This window comes from Lutra lutra, chromosome 6 (genome assembly GCF_902655055.1).
Source record: "Lutra lutra chromosome 6, mLutLut1.2, whole genome shotgun sequence".
NCBI classification, from domain to species: Eukaryota; Metazoa; Chordata; class Mammalia; order Carnivora; family Mustelidae; genus Lutra; species Lutra lutra.
Window position 1 is genome coordinate 130,577,262 of NC_062283.1, and position 15,924 is coordinate 130,593,185.

A 15,924-nucleotide genomic window follows, 5' to 3' on the forward strand; every position below is an offset into this window, starting at 1 on the left:
CAGTTATCCTAATAATTCCTTTTATAGAAAAAGAAAATCCTGGATCACAAGTTCAAATTATTTGTCCTCTTTTCATGATCTTGACACAGTTGAGGAATACAGGCCAGTTCTTTTATAGACTGCCCCCACAAAGGAGTTTGGCCTGGTGTTTTCTCACACTTAGACTGGGATGAGGCATTTGGGGCAGGTACACCGCAGGCGTGGTGCTGTGTCCTTCTCAGTGCATCCTAGCGGTAGGCTCATGATACTCTTCTGGTCTCTTACTGGGAGTGTGAATTTTGATCACTTGGGGAAAGTGGTGTCCAGGTTTTTCCACTCTAAAGTTACTATTTTCCTCTTTGTAATTAATAAGTATCTTACGGGGAGCCACGACTTTGAGGCTACATTGCTTTCTATGACTTCTCCAACTTTTACCCACTAGCTTTAGCCCCCTGAGAATCTTGAAAGTTCTTAAGTTCAAGTTGTCTTTCAAGGCGCTATAGCCTTTACAACAAGCCGACTGGCATAAAGAGTTAATTTGATCAAGAGTTTAAAATCTGACCCATGAAACTTCCTTTTTTAGTTTCTTTTAAACTAAGGCAGCTACTCCTCATTGAACCCAGGCTGAAGAGTTTGCAGAGGGAAGTGTTAGAAAAATGCCTTGAGATCTCCCCATGGCCAGAGAGTGGCCCACGACCTGAACTTGGGGTTTGTGAAGAAACTGCCAGGAACAGAAGAATAAAACAACAAAACAAAAGTGTTCTTACAATAGAGCTCAGGTTTTTCCTTTTATTTAAAGTGAGTCTAAGTCATTTCCCAAAAATTCATTTATTTAAGTGCATAACCGAAAGCCATTGAAGGTTACCAAGCTATTGAGGTTTAACATTTTTTCTTAGATGTTATTGTTGAAAAGAGCTAAAAATGGCCTGAGTCATTTCCTTCTTCAGGCGCACACTTCCTCTATGTGGGCTTTTAAGAGCACATTATGGTATTTATTTAAGATTGGTTTCCTAATTTTAAGTTTTGTGATGGGATCTATCAGATAATATTTTTCAACTGAATATCTCAGACTTGGATTCTTAGATTTCCCCTCAGGTTCCGCTTTGTGTGCTTGTTTTCTTCTTCATATGCCTACTGGGATGGATACCACGTTCAAAGACGGCTGTCCTCAGAATTCTCACCATAAAATAAAATGTTCTAGGGTTCTCCCATTTCCCAACTACAGTCTTCTTATCCTCCTCTCTTGTAATAATCACCTGCAAGTAATAGTGGCTGAGGTGACACTGGTGAGATTTCTGTTCCCTTGGAGCCCTCTTTTCCCAGATAATGAGCATTGTTCTCACAGAAAAATATGGATCATTGTTTTTGTCACCAGATACATTAGAAAACAAGTATTTATTAAACTATGTTATAGGTTGTCAGTACAGTATTCTCATTGAACCATGTTCTGGTGATACAAAGATACAAAGACACGATTCCTCCTCACTTAGCATGACATCTGGGCAAGGGCACAGGACATGGAACTCGGCATCCATAGATATGTAAGGAATAACACAATACAAAGTAATGTTCTTGGAATGTGGAATGGTACATCTTTTCTGGAGGAGCCAGAATGTAAACAAAGCCTTCATGGACCCAAATCAGTAGGAATGAAGGAGAGGAGAACATTCTGGGCCAGTGGAACTACGCCCCAGAGGGCTGGAGGTGGAGACACTGTGGTGCTTCCCGGAGACTGAAGGGAGCACCATGAGGTAGTGGGCGTTTGGGGAGTAAAGCAGGCCACCTGGGATCGGTACGGTTCTATTCTTTAATACACTCTTTGAAAGACTGTGTGTCTAGATAAGCTGACTGATGAGTAAATAAGTCAACATGTAGGAGGTAGATGAAAAAAAAAACAGGTAGATGGAAACTGCAAGAGAAGGGAAAAAACATAGTTCAGGAATTTGAAGATGTTTAGGGAAAGAATTAGGGGGTTTTACTTACACTGTGTTTGACACACTTGAAGACTTGACCTTAATTAGTAAGTGCCGCTTTACTCTCTTTGCTCTGACAGAAGAAAACATTGAAACGATTTGTGCTGCTTGCACACAACTTCATCACGCTTTAGAGGAAGGAAACATGCTTGGAAATAAATTTAAGAGAAGAAGTGTTCTCCTGAAGACCCTGTATAAACTAGTTGATATTGGTTCAGACTTGCTCAGCCTTAAACTTGCAAAAATTATTCTAGCAGTAAGTCTTTCTTTCCTCTGGTCTAGTAGACTGTAGCACATAAAAGTTCTATCTAATGCTTTATTTGTAAGTCTTATAGAGATCAGAAATGCAGTGTGTTCCTTTAGAATCTTGAAAAAAAAATCAGGGTAATAAATTGCCATCTCCGAATTTGACTAGGAACGCTGTCTGAGGCTGAGGTCGTGGAAAATGTTCAAATAAGCTCTCATATTTGGACTGTGGGTAGTTTAAAAAAAAAAAAAGAGGGTGACAATAGGCAAACACATTCAAAACAGTTTCTCAAGTAACTTGACTGGAGATCGGTATCAGGGAACCCAAGCTTGTGGTTTCTGCCCTACGGCTTCTGCCGGGTCCTTGATTCTGCTCCATGATTTAATAAATAACCGAGGATACCCTGGGCCGTGGGCACACTGGCCAGGTGCCTTATGAACCAGCGTGAAACAGAGAAGCAGCTGCTTGTGGTCACGGGAAGGCGGGAACAGAAGGCTCCCGGGACGTGTTAGAAGAAAAAGCCAGACACCAAATAAAAGTCTGGATAAGCTCTGTCTCGGACAAAATGATACCATTGTTTGAGGGGAACACTTTGTTGTCACAGCCATAAGCGGTTGGAAACAAAAGATAAGACAGAGTTATTAGAGAACCTTCTAAAAGAGCCGCTAAAACAAATGAATGAAGCTTTGTTTACCTGGTTTCATAAAAGTAAAAGCTATTTTGTTAACACCCATAATTCATATAATTTAAAATCCAAAAGTACACAGGGAAGGTAAGTGTTGGCATACTTACTAAGAGCTCAGTAAGAATGCCCAGCGTTCCTTATTTTGATGTCTTTCATGAAAGCAAAATATCCTGACTACATACTCCATGTAATTTTGGGGGAGAAGCTACACCTTTACTTAGCTGTCATCACAAACTATTCACCCTCTTCTAAAACACTGTGATATGATATATGACTCAGAAAGCAATACTTCTTTGAAATGGTGATTTGAGATGTACTTTGATCCCCTCACTGGGGGTAACTGATCGGTCAGCTTTAATGAAACAAAAAAGAGCAGAAGCCACAGAGATCATTGAAGTTAAAAGCTGTAGGTAGACTTACGTTAACTAACTGGAATTTAAATAAAACTTGAAAAAGAATAAAAAAGGTGCCGGGTAAAGGTGAAAAGGTATCAGCGTGCTTCCCCCATTTCCTCTCTGGCCCTGGATTTGGGGTGCCCCCTAGGCCCAGGAGAGCCCCTGTGAGAGGCTGGAAGTTTCTACCAGCATAGCTGCGCTGGAGAGACCGAAGCTGTTAGCTGTTGAGCAATCCATTGTTTTTGGTTTTTCATCTGGATCCCAGAAATTTTGCTCCCTACCAAGCCAAAAAGTAGATAAATGAGACAGAGAAGGAAAATGTCATGAATTCATCAATGCTTTCCCGAGAAAATATAATTTTGGCTATTAAAGGTTAATTAGATATATGATAAATTAATTAGATATATGATACGATTTAACTATTTTAGGGTAAAAGGCTAGGTGATCTCCCAGGCAGTGATCCCATCCTGAACTCAGTTTGATTAGATAAAGCTCTCTGTGTGGCGTTGACTGCCTTGCAGAATCAGGGGCGATTCTGAGCGGGCTACACTCCAGAGTGCAGACATGGGCAGGCTGTCCCTTCTGATTAGCTACAGAATCAGGTCAGGAAGGATCTTCAAGGCCATCCAGCCCAACTTCGCACCTGCTACCTGAATCTCCCCTTAATGTTCCAAACAAGACATTGTTTTGCATAGGCCTTGGTGATGGAATTCTATGTAAGTTTTAGAAAGACCATATCATAAAAAGTTAAAAAAAAAAGAAAAGCTAACTAACAAAAAATATATATGAAACTAAGATGTTTTTAATATCTTCTCTAGTTTCTGCCAATACTACCAGTTTAGTATTAAAGTTCAGACATTTAAAATTATTTATAGTTAGGGGCACTTGGGTGGCCCAGTCAGTTGACCTTCAGGTCAGGTAACCATCCTGGAATCCTGGGATCGAGCCCCACATCGAGCTCTCTGCTCAGCGGGGAGTCTGCTTCTCCCTCTCCCTCTGTAGCTCCCCCTGCTTGTACTCTCTCTCTCTCTGTCTCTGTCAAATAAATAGATTAAATCTTTAAAAAAATTTTTTATAGTTAAAAACATTCAGGGAGTATAATATCAGTTCTTCTGCTTTCTTGCATTTTTTTGGTTGAGTTAGTTGGAGGTTTTGCCAGACAGCCATATAATTTTAAACTTTATGTCAAAGGATCTTACAAAAATGTATCAGTCTGTATTAAGAATTTTTTAAGTACAAACATATATGCAATGAATGCAACTATATATTCAGGAGGGGGGAAAAAAATCTAGTACTCTAGGTAGGGGGTAAAAAGAAAACAGAAAAGAAACCCCACCAGTCTGTCAAGAGGGATTATATATAGTAGTAGTAGTGTAAGTGTTCTTAAACTTCTCTTTGATTTTCCAAATTTTCTTGGAATAGAAAAGACTATTACATTTTTATTTTTAATGTAAGAAGTAAACTACCCCAGTACAAGAACATTCTCTGTGCCAGGGACTCTTGATGCTGGGAATACAAGTGAATAAAATTCCCTGTCTTCCCTCCTGATGCTGTATGTAGCAGGAGAGGCTGTGAAAATGCAGAGAAATGGCGGGGGTAGGGGTGGGGTGGGGAGGGATGGGGGGTGGCGAGCTGGGGCCAGCACGTTGCTAAGAGCAGAACGTGAAGCACAGGGCAGGGAATGGTCTGGGTGCGAGGAAGGGCTCTTCTATGTAAGGTTGTCCATGTTCCTTGCATGTGACTTAATATCTTATTATATTTTCATGTCTCAGAGTCATAATTTTATAGTTACCAAAAGAGAAGGTGTAGGAATGTGCTTTGGATGTAAACTGACCTTATAGCAGGCTTGGAAATCGTGGGGTTGTTTGTTTGATCTTTAATGAAAACCTGGACGTGAGTTGTTGTCATTTTCCCTTTGTCACTTTTTACTAAAAATAGAAGACTTGGGTGGAGGTTGAGGTTAGTTGTCGTCATTCATTTCTTCAACACGTTTTATTAAGCACAGAACACGTGCTACATTTCACACACACACACACACACACACACACACACAGGCTCACAGTATAGCAGAAGATGGTTAACTGATTAAATATATTCTCAAGTATTAAGAACAACATCTATTTCCATTGATATGGAATTTATTTCCACTCTCTTTAGTCGGCTCATCTTCTGGGTTTTTATTTTATTTTATTTTTAAGATTTTATTTATTTGGCAGAGAGAGAGGGAATACAAGCAGGGGGAGTGGGAGAGGGAGAAGGAGACTCCCCACTGTGCAGGGAAACGATGCTCTGCGGAGCTCAATCCCAGGACTCTGGAATCATGACCTGAGCTGAAGGCAGACGCTTAAGGAATGAGCCACCCAGGTGCCCCATCTTTGGGTTTTTAAATAATTTTTTGAAACCCTTAAGCATTCCATTTTTTTTTCCTAATTCCCATTTCCTTTTCCCTCCTGAGAACAGAAGGAGTGGCCATCCTGCTACATGTAACAGTTTCCGATGCTTCCCCAACAGAGAGTCCCAGACTTGCACAAGCCCTGATCTCCAGGGAGTTTGCTTAAGTGCAGACTCTGATCCAGCAGAGCTATCTGGGCCCGAGAGTCTGCATTTCTAATACTAAGAGAGACTCCCCAGGTGCAAAACGGAAAGAACTCCTAGTCTGCAAGGTTGCTCTGAGATAACCTGTCCAGGGCCCAAAGCAGGGAGGCAGATGGACACTACTGTGTGGGTAAAGCTTCCCTCCCTCTGCCCCTTGGCACCAGGCTGACGGCACTCATCCTCACATCTCTACAGTGAACAGCCCTGTGCCTGGTCCACAGCAGGAGTGCGGTAATATTTGTGGATCAAATGCACAATGAATCTTTTTTTTTTTTAAGATTTTATTTATTTATTTGACAGACAAAGATCACAAGTAGGCAGAGAGGCAGGCAGAGAGAGAGGGGGAAGCAGGCTCCCTGCTGAGCAGAGAGCCCGACTCGGGGCTTGATCCCAGGACCCTGGGATCATGACCTGAGCCAAAGGCAGAGGCCTTAGCACACTGAGCTCCCTGGGACGCCCCCACAATGAATCTTTAAGAACAAATTCCACTCTTTAAAAAAAAAAAAAAAAACTAACTGGAAAGTCATTAATAAACAATATTGAAGGTAATTTTGAAGATGCTTTTTAATAATAAAATAATGACCCATAGATATACTTATTTGTTCGGATGACATCATTCCTATAAACATATTTTACATTCTTGCAATGAGGGCATATAATATTTCCATCTTACAATGAGTTATAAATGTCTTTTTTTAAAACATGGTATTCATAGTTACACTTTCTGGGACTGCTTGATACAAATGGTAGTGTTCCACAATTTATTAAATTACTCCCTAATAATGAACACTGAGGATATTTTTAATTTTTACTACTTTAGATAAATAATACAGCGAATTGAGACTCTTTGATGTAGTTAGTCCCCCTCTACTGTGTCTTTTTTTTTAAAGTATGCTTTCTTATTGTCCCTGTGTTTAATGTACTTGACTATTTTTGTCTGATTTAGAAGGTAATTTTAAATTTTGAACACTATTTGCCATTATCTCAAAGCATTCCAGATATAGTCTGAAAAATAAATATATATGTATTATCTAATAAAAAATTACTTTTTTGGGTTCTTCTTATACAAATAATAAAGAGAATCATACCTTCCCCCTTTTCTTTCTTTCCTTCAGCCCTACTAAATCTAATCTACCTAAATCTACTAAATCTAAAATTTTGGTATCTGTCTTCCTTTACTCTTGTGTGTTAGAGCGATTACACTGCTTAATTAAACTTGTCAACATCCTCCCCCCTTTTATCCTCATATACTCTTTAGAAAGTAACTAATAATCTCATGTATAAGGATAAGACCTTATGAAGTAAGAAATAAATGCTTATCAGTGAAGTGTGCATACCCCAAAGATCATTTATACTGTATTTACCATGATTTAATGAAATACTATAGATGGCAAATGCTCAGCCTAACCTTAGATTTGTTCTTTATGGTTTTTTTTTTAAGATTTTATTTATTTATTTCACAGACAGAGATCACAAGTAGGCAGAGAGGCAGGCAAAGAGAGAGGAGGAAGCAGGCTCCCCGCCGAGCAGAGAGCCCAATTCCCAAGACCCCGGGATCATGACTCGAGCTGAAGGCAGAGGCTTTAACCCACTGAGCCACCCAGGCTCCCCTTCTTTATGTTTTAAAAAATACCCTGGAGCACTTTTAAAATAGGTATTTGTGATAAAAAATGATGGCACATCTTTATTTCCCTCTGCAATAAAAACGTGTTTTCTTTCTCTGCAGCTTAAAGTGAGTAGAAAGAATCTTCTTAATGTCTGCAAACTTATATTTAAAATTAGCAGGAGTGAGAAGAATGACTTTCTGATTGAGAATGACAGCATTCTAGGTGAGTATCATTCAGCGCATGTGGCCCTTGAGTATGAGTGAGAAGTTTTGGGAGTGAACTTATCATTAATGGTGGCTAGAATATTTAATTTTCTCCTAATATCCAGAAGTTATGTGATGCCTAGTTTTGCTCTGTCCTTCTCTGTGTTTTCCACATTCTGTTCAATGTGTATCTTTGGAGCCAAGAAGGATTGTTGGCTGTTTGTTTTACTTTTTTATCTTTTATATTTTTAAAAAGATTTTATTTATTTATTTTACAGAGATCACAAGTAGGCAGAGAAGCAGGCAGAGAGAGAGGGGGAAGCAGGCTCCCTGCTGAGCAGAGAGCTGGATTCCGGACTTGATCCCAGGACCCTGGGATCATGACCTGAGCTGAAGGAAGAGGCTTTAATCCACTGAGCCACCCAGGCGCCCCTGGCTGTTTGTTTTAAATGCCTGTAGTAACATTATGTGACTTTAGCTAGTGTTCCCTACTTAAAAATCCATTTCCTGGTCTCAGATCGATTATCAAACAAAATACATATCATGGTATTTGACATAATTGAAATTTGGGGGCTTTTGATGGAGTAGGAATGACTCAAACTTGGAATACAAACTGGAAGACGGCTGTTGTAGACGTTTGACATCAGAGTGTCTCAAATTTCAGATATATAGAGAAATTTGATTACATGCTGCCTTCCTAACTAATACTGTTTAAGTCTTGGTACACCCTTAAATAATTAAGATGCTTAAATAGTTACCTCAATAGAAATCTTTTATGAATTCGCATTGCTGATTTAAGGCAAGGCAGCAACAAGGAAAATGCCCTAAGTTCTTTTTTTTTTTTTTTTTTTGTGACCTAGGATGAATGATCTCTTTTTTTTGACCCCAGCAGACAGGGACAAAGAAAGATTCTGACAAATGATCACACTGACGTTAATAAAATTAAATGGAAAAGAGGTATGATTAACCTTATCAGAATTGCCTGGGTTCCTCCTAAAATCTAGTAATTGTAGGGGCGCCTGGGTGGCTCAGTGGGTTAAAGCCTCTGCCTTCAGCTCAGGTCATGATCCCAGGGTCCTGGGATTGAGTCCCGCATCTGGCTCTCTGCTCGCCAGGGAGCCTGCCTCTCCTCTCTCTGTGCCTGCCTCTCTGCCTACTTGTAACTTTTGTCCATCAAATAAATAAATAAAATTTTAAAAAAAATCTAGTAATTGTAGCTATTCGGATGGATGTTCTTAAGTTGTCTCCAGAACCAGGTGGATGTTATCTTCGAAGTATCCCTTTCTGTGGTGATTGAGATTTCTTAAAAGACTCTGTCTTGATTAATTTCCCATTCATACGGCAACAAGTATGTCCTCAAAAGTTTGTTGGAATTTAACTCTTGGGCACCCGGGTGGCTCAGTTGGTTAAGCGTCTGCCTTTGGCTCAGGTCATGATCCCAGGGTCCCGGGATCAAGTCCCATGTTGGGCTTCCTGCTCAGCAGGGAAATTGCTTCTCCCACTGCCTTTCACCCTGCTCGTTCTTGCTCTTGCTTGCTCCCTCTCTCAAATAAATAAATAAAATCTTTAAAAAAAAAAAAAAGGAAAAAAAAAAGAAATTTCACTCCTAAATTGTCTCAACTATCAATTATTCTATAATAACTCAACTTTTTTGTAACTAAAAATAAAGGTTGGTAAATATTAGTAAGAGGCAAGAAATGGCATTTTAACAGAACGTGTTCTTTTTTTTTTTTAAGATTTTATTTATTTATTTGACAGACAGAAATCACAAGTAGGCAGAGAGGCAGGCAGAGAGAGAGAGGGAGAAGCAGGCTTCCCGCCGAGGAGAGAGCCCGATGCGGGGCTCGATCCCAGGACCCTGGGATCATGACCTGAGCCGAAGGCAGAGGCTTTAACCCACTGAGCCACCCAGGCGCCCCAACAGAATGTGTTCTTATTTATATATTAATATTCCCATCCTTTTGCTGTCATTATGATTACAGAGATTTGTCTCTGCTGCAGATAAGCTTACCTCTTCATCCCACAAGAATAACACTTAACAAGCATTTGAATGTAATATTGACCAACATTTTACAAATTCTGTTTGACGGTCAAACACAAGTGCTTTAAAATAATCTCTCTCCAGTTGTTACACATTTGTAATAATTAATCTTTTTGGCAGAATCATTATTGGAGGTCCTGAGAAGTGAGGAGCTACAGACGAACATGGAAGCTTTCCTATACTGTATGGGGGCTATCAAGTTCATTTCTGGAAATCCACGATTTCTCAATGAAATGATCAGCAAAGGTGCTGTGGAAATATTGATGAATTTGATCAAGCAGATAAACGACGACACCAAGAAATGTGGCACCTGCTTGCCTAACTCAGGCCACTTACTAGTCCAAGTAAGTATTTTAATTGAAAAGGTTGTATGTGTAAAATGGGTTTTCATGTTCCTTGTACCCATTACCTGCCAGGTGGCTGTAACAGGGAACAGGTGGGCTAGGAGGGCTGTTACCTACAGCCAGGTGGGGGGTACCTGGCATTAGGGATCAAGAGAAGCAGCCGCTGCCCCCCCACACCCCATGTGTGTTTCCCCTGGAAAGGCTATTCCATGGCTGTTCACCAAGCATCTCTCTGCACAGCTTCGACATCCATTTCTGCTACTCTGCAAGGGAAGCAGGCCTAAGAGAATAAAAGGAGAGCATCTCTCTAAAAATGATTTCATGCTATCATCAGAATTTTAACAGGCAGAGTTTTAATCTTTAGAGTTTCAAAGACTGGATATCGTTCATGAGGATGGGTAGCTAATGTCATGAATCTTGTATCTGCCATAAAAAGTAGAAGTTAATGATATTGAGTGGACGGTCGTTGGGGGCTGTGTAGATGACCTTCAGGACTGAGACTACAGTAATGAAGGTAGCAAAACTAGATACATTTAATATGACCAGGGGCAAGATGAACAAAATGTGTTCTGTGTTACTTTTATTACTTCTTTTGTGGCAGATTAAATTTCATAGTTAAACTGTTTTCACTGGAGCTGCCTCAGCTCTCATATTCATTTTTAGATGAGATTTTACTTTTTAATAGCATTTGTATGTCAGATAATATCATCTTTGATGTAATAATTCATGAGATTTGAAATGTGCTTGTCAATTAATGAGGATTGATTGAGCACTCAGAGTGCTTGGAGCCTTTCGGAGAGTGTGTTAAAAATTAGATTTAAGACCTGCCTTAAAGATGCTTAAAGTGTTTATGATGATCATTAATTTTGGACTTTGTGGTCTGTCTCCATTTTGAAAAAAAGATTGGGAAAACCCCTTTTAGTTGTGAATGATTCAAAATTCTACTGGATATGCCATCTTGTGTCTATGAAGACTTAGAAATTTTCATGCTGCCAGTGGTAGTGAGTTACTCAAAAATTGTTCCTCAATGAAAATTGTTATTTTGGTTATATAATTATTATATTTACTTACTAAAATGCAAAAAAGTACAAGGAAGAATGTAAAATCCCCTGAAATATTTTTACCCTGAGATAGCACACCTCCAACATTTTTATAACCATTCTTCCATTGCATTTTCATGCAAATATATACTAACATATGCATAATTTTATATAATTCTTGATTTTTATTATGGACCGTCTTATTTTTAATAGTTGTTTTGCTTATTTTCCATTATTCTCTTCCTTCCTCATTTCTTCTGTTCTAACCAGTTAGCCCACATTGTTCACGCTGATGTGCTCAGCACCTTTTAGTGCAATCATAGGTTTTCAAAAATGGGATATTCTATGCACTTCTGTGTTCTCATGTAACAATACACAGTAAGAACCCCTTGTAGATTCATTTTACATTTTTTAGTGACTGCATAATATTCTATGATAAGATTATACCTCAGATTCTGAACTGTTCTCCCATTGGGGTGTTCATTCTTTTTCATTTTTATGCAGCAGCTTTTAAAATTCTTGTCTGATTAAAAAAACTCTTTCCAGGGATGCCTGGGTGGCTCAGTTGGTTAAGCAGCTGTCTTCGGCTCAGGTCATGGTGGCAGGGCCCTGGGATTGAGTCCCACATCAGGATCCTGGCTCAGCGGGAAGCCTGCTTCTCCCTCTGCCTGCTGCTCCCCCTGCTTGTGCTCTCTCTCTCTCTCTGAAAAATAAATAAAATCTTAAAAGAGCTCTTTCCAACCCATTTATATACATATATAAAAATATATATGTAAATATATATTATAATTTACATTATAATATATAATAAAATACATATAAAAATAAGATAAATATAACTTTATTTTTATATATGTATTTTATTTATTTTCATATTTACATTTATTTATATATTTATAATAAAACATATCATATGTAGAAGTAAGGTCATTTGGTATAAAGGAACATTGAGTATTATTGTGACCTAAAATACATCCAGTCCAGAGCTAGGACCTCTGGTATAGCCGTAAGTACAGTCCTATTCCCCGTGTTCCTCTCTTTCCTCCCTTTTTCCCCCATTCAACATCCTTAAGTGCAAACTGACTCCCTGGGTTAAATGCCCCTTTCCTTTCCTGACATCCATGTACCCCTCTAGGGGGTGTGACAAGGGACACTGCAGTAACTTCTTCCTCCCTGCCTGCCACCACTCACCAGGCACTGTCCTAGTCTCCAGGCTTGCTCTGAAGCTGCCGAGGATCTGGCTTGGGCAGCCTTTACGTGCCTGAGGCTTCTCCCTGGGGCACAGTCCAGCAGGAGGAAGGGCCACTGCCTGAGAACGGGCTCCCACCATGGTCACCAAGCCCCATTTGCATCAGCTGTACAGTGTCACTCCGTGTGGGGTATGTGTGTGTGGTGTGTGTGTGTGTTTACGGACCTGGAGGAAATATCGTTGGAGGGCCCCCTGACTTGGACGTTCCCTCTCTTTCATGAAATTGAAGAAAAGATGTTTCGTGTCACATGATGGATGAGATGTAAGCCATGTGGCTTCACGAGAAGAGCAGGTGAAAATCTGCTCCTGTAAATGTGTGAGGCTGACTGGCTCATCACTAGCCCGCTTGTGTGCACGTGCGACCAAACAGGTCTGGCCACGTGTGGAATTGTTTGTTCACACCAGTTGGTGGAACTCAGTAACTCTAGCTCGTGAGACATTTTTTTAAAGCAACTTTGTTCAGTAGAAAAAAGTCAGTTAATTACTGTGGCTATGCCGATAAAATGTCTATGAGGCGGAGAGCACGTGGCAGGGCCAAAAAGACAAAGTCAGGCAACACCGGCCAGTTGTGAGTGCCTCTCTTTCATGACTTTCAACCTGGAGAACCTCAGTAACTTTAGTGTACTTTCTGGGAACCTCCTCTTACAAAACTGTACACTCCAGCATCTGGGGCAAATGCTAGAGTCACTGTGTTTCCCTGAAGCTGCCCTTTTGGACGTCTGGAAGCTGGAGGCTGAAAGTTGTATAGGCTTTGGGAAACTGGCACAAAGGGAAAGAGATAAGGTGTGTTTGGGGCATACTGAGGAGGTAGGTCGGTCTAGAACAGAGGGGTTCTGTGAGAATCCGTGAGATTCATAGGCCACAGCCCTGAGTCTCAAACACCGAGCCGTACAGTGTGGACTTGGAGGAGTCGTTGGAAGTGGGTGCGGGGGGAGGAGGAGGTGAGATCAGAGCGGCAGAAGGATGACTGTGCATGAGACGGGAAACTGATCATGACCAAAATGCTGAAAAGTGATGGGAGGAGAATGTATCAGGGGTAGGAACAGATCGGAAGGCTAAGATCTCACACACAGTAGCCCCAGTTAAGAAGTGTTGCTAAGTTATTAGATTTGAGGCAGATTATCATAGAGCTAAAGGAATGAGGTCCAGGAATGGGTGTGGAAGAAAAGCTCTTCCACAGCACCTGAGCTAACGCAATCTACAGGAAAAAATACTGAAGTGTTGAGATTCCTACTTTCTTTATGTTGTTTCTATGTTAAAGGCTCTCTTTATATCACACACACACACACACACACACACACACACACACACACACACGTGTGTGTGTGTGTGTGTGTGTGTGTGTGTGTGTGTGTGTGTTTATCACTGTATGGCCAAAATCAAGAGACATTCATTTCACGGGTGATGGGAGAGGGGCTCCTCTGTGCCAGGCATATTCTGGGTGGTGAGGAAGATAGTGGAGGACAAGACAGCTGCCAGTAGAGGCCTACTCTTTGGAGATTCTTGTGTCCAGATTATAGTATTCTGATGCCTTGTTCTTCTACAAAAGCATGGCATTTCCACAGGTGCATTGCTGCCTTAAGTTCTGCCAATCAGATGCGTAATAGCATTTTAAGAGGATGAGTGTTGCTGCTCGGAGGGTCTGAGGGCCACCACCTGCACACCAAGTTCAAGTTTTAATACTCCCAGTCTGGAGATATGACTTTGTCTGTAAAATTGCAAGAGTAAAGAAAGTTAAACTGTGCACATTCACTGAATTCTGGAATACTAGAATTTCAGGAGAGCTCCCCAAAACTGGGAAAAAAAGAAAGACCAGGTAAAAGTCAAGGCCCCCTACAGGTCAGTAATGGATTGCATCACCCCAGGAGGTGACAGACAGAAGCAGGGATTTGTCAGTGTCCTTCTGGAATGGACTATCTGGAGGTGTCAGGGTTCATCTCTGACTTCTAAGGCTAACATTGGGAAGACTTAACACAGGAGAACTGCCAGAGTTGCCTCCATCAGAAAGTCTGTTGTGGTCTCCTTCATGCCCTGTTCCTGGGGAATGGAGAAGACCCTTCTGTATAAGTCATTATCACAACCAACCCCTGATTTTCCTGGTGTCTCGTTTGTCCTCTGGTGTTTCGAGAACACTGTGCAGGAAGCTGCTTTACTGTTATTGAAGAAAATCTCAAGGTATCACATTTGCAGTTAGGTCATTTGTAGATATATAATGTAACTGGTAAGACCCAGATGGTCTTGAACTAACATTCCTATGTTTTTATTCCTTTGTATTCCCAACCTTTCTTCTTTACAGCCTGCCTCATTTGATTTTGAGTTCAATCTGTAGAGAAGTATATTCTTACCCTGCTTCAGATACGTTTTTGAAGTTAGACTGTTTTGCAACACCCAGATACCATGGTTTTGTTTACCTCCCCACCTCTCCGGCCGGGCTCACTTCTTGAGGTCTGTAACTGTCTCCCAGAGGGTCCTTCCGATCCTAATCTTTCCCCCTCCTTTGCTCAGTACATCTCCCATGTCATCTTCTTCCTTTTTCTAAGAGGACATTTCTCAGTGATGTCGGTCACCCTGGCCCTCATCACTCCCTGCTCCATTCCTTCACCTTGGCTTGAGTCTGGGGAAAAGGAAAGTGAATTAAACAAAGAGAGATGAGTCAGACATTATGAGTCTAGATGGTTCAGAAAATGATATTATTACCATGAGAAATTAGAGAGTTATGCAAGGAACTGATTTGGTGAGAGGAGGAAATTACATAACTAGTCTTCATTGAAAACTTGAAGATGCCGGCAGAAGAGCCAATTGGGGCGGTCCGGTAAGTGACTAGAATTAGAGACTAGTGCTTAGCAGAGACAGTAATGCTAAGAAAACAGATGTAGGGTCATCTGCATGGAGGCAATAGTTGAAGTCAAGAAAGACAATGCAGGTACTCAAGGGGAGAATATAGAAAGGTTATAGAGGAGGGCTGAGAACAGATTCTATGAAATGGCCAAATTTGTGGAATGTGAAAAAACAAGTAGCCAGAAAATGAAGAAAGGACAATGTACAGGAGAGCAGAGATCTTAAAAGCACGGATTGGATCAGTCAACTTTGGCTAATGCTGTGGATGGTACCCACGGGAAGAGGACTTCGGCTCCTTTGTGTGGAGAAGTTTGAGCAGGCAGGCAGGATGGAGTCATGCTGCTAGTGGTCCATGCTCTCTTTGAAGCTTTCCTGAGTTTTTATCTCTGCATCTTTAAATTAAAAGGTGTTCAGTTGATTTTTTAAAAGCATTCCCAAGCCTAGTGTAAACTCCCTGCTTTGACTGATCTGAATTTGCTGCTGTATTCCGTGTCCCACTCTTCCTCTACCACATCTTCAAGAGCCTGATGGTCCATTTGGCTTCTTACCTGCTGTTGAGACAGGGCTCCCTAGTGAAGAGGGGAAAGACCTGAGCTGGCCTTTCAGCTCTGCCCCCGGCAGTGCTTCTCAGTCTCTGAGCCTTCCTTTCTTCATCTTTCAACGACCAGCTGAGGGGTGCCTGGGTGGCTCAGTCAGTTGAGCATCTGGTTGGTTTTGGCTCAGGTCAT

The 15,924-nt window shown here is 41.0% G+C and overlaps 1 protein-coding gene across 1 annotated transcript in view; it reads left to right on the top strand.

Moving 5' to 3' along the window:
* The window catches only part of ARMC2 (armadillo repeat containing 2), a 112,437-nt gene that overhangs the window by 47,618 nt on the left and 48,895 nt on the right, over positions 1-15,924 (top strand). Inside the window, exons 8-10 of the mRNA XM_047734469.1 lie at positions 2,033-2,208; positions 7,601-7,703; positions 9,846-10,069. Coding sequence (XP_047590425.1) covers positions 2,033-2,208; positions 7,601-7,703; positions 9,846-10,069 — 503 coding nt within the window. The remainder of the gene's footprint in view (positions 1-2,032; positions 2,209-7,600; positions 7,704-9,845; positions 10,070-15,924) is intronic.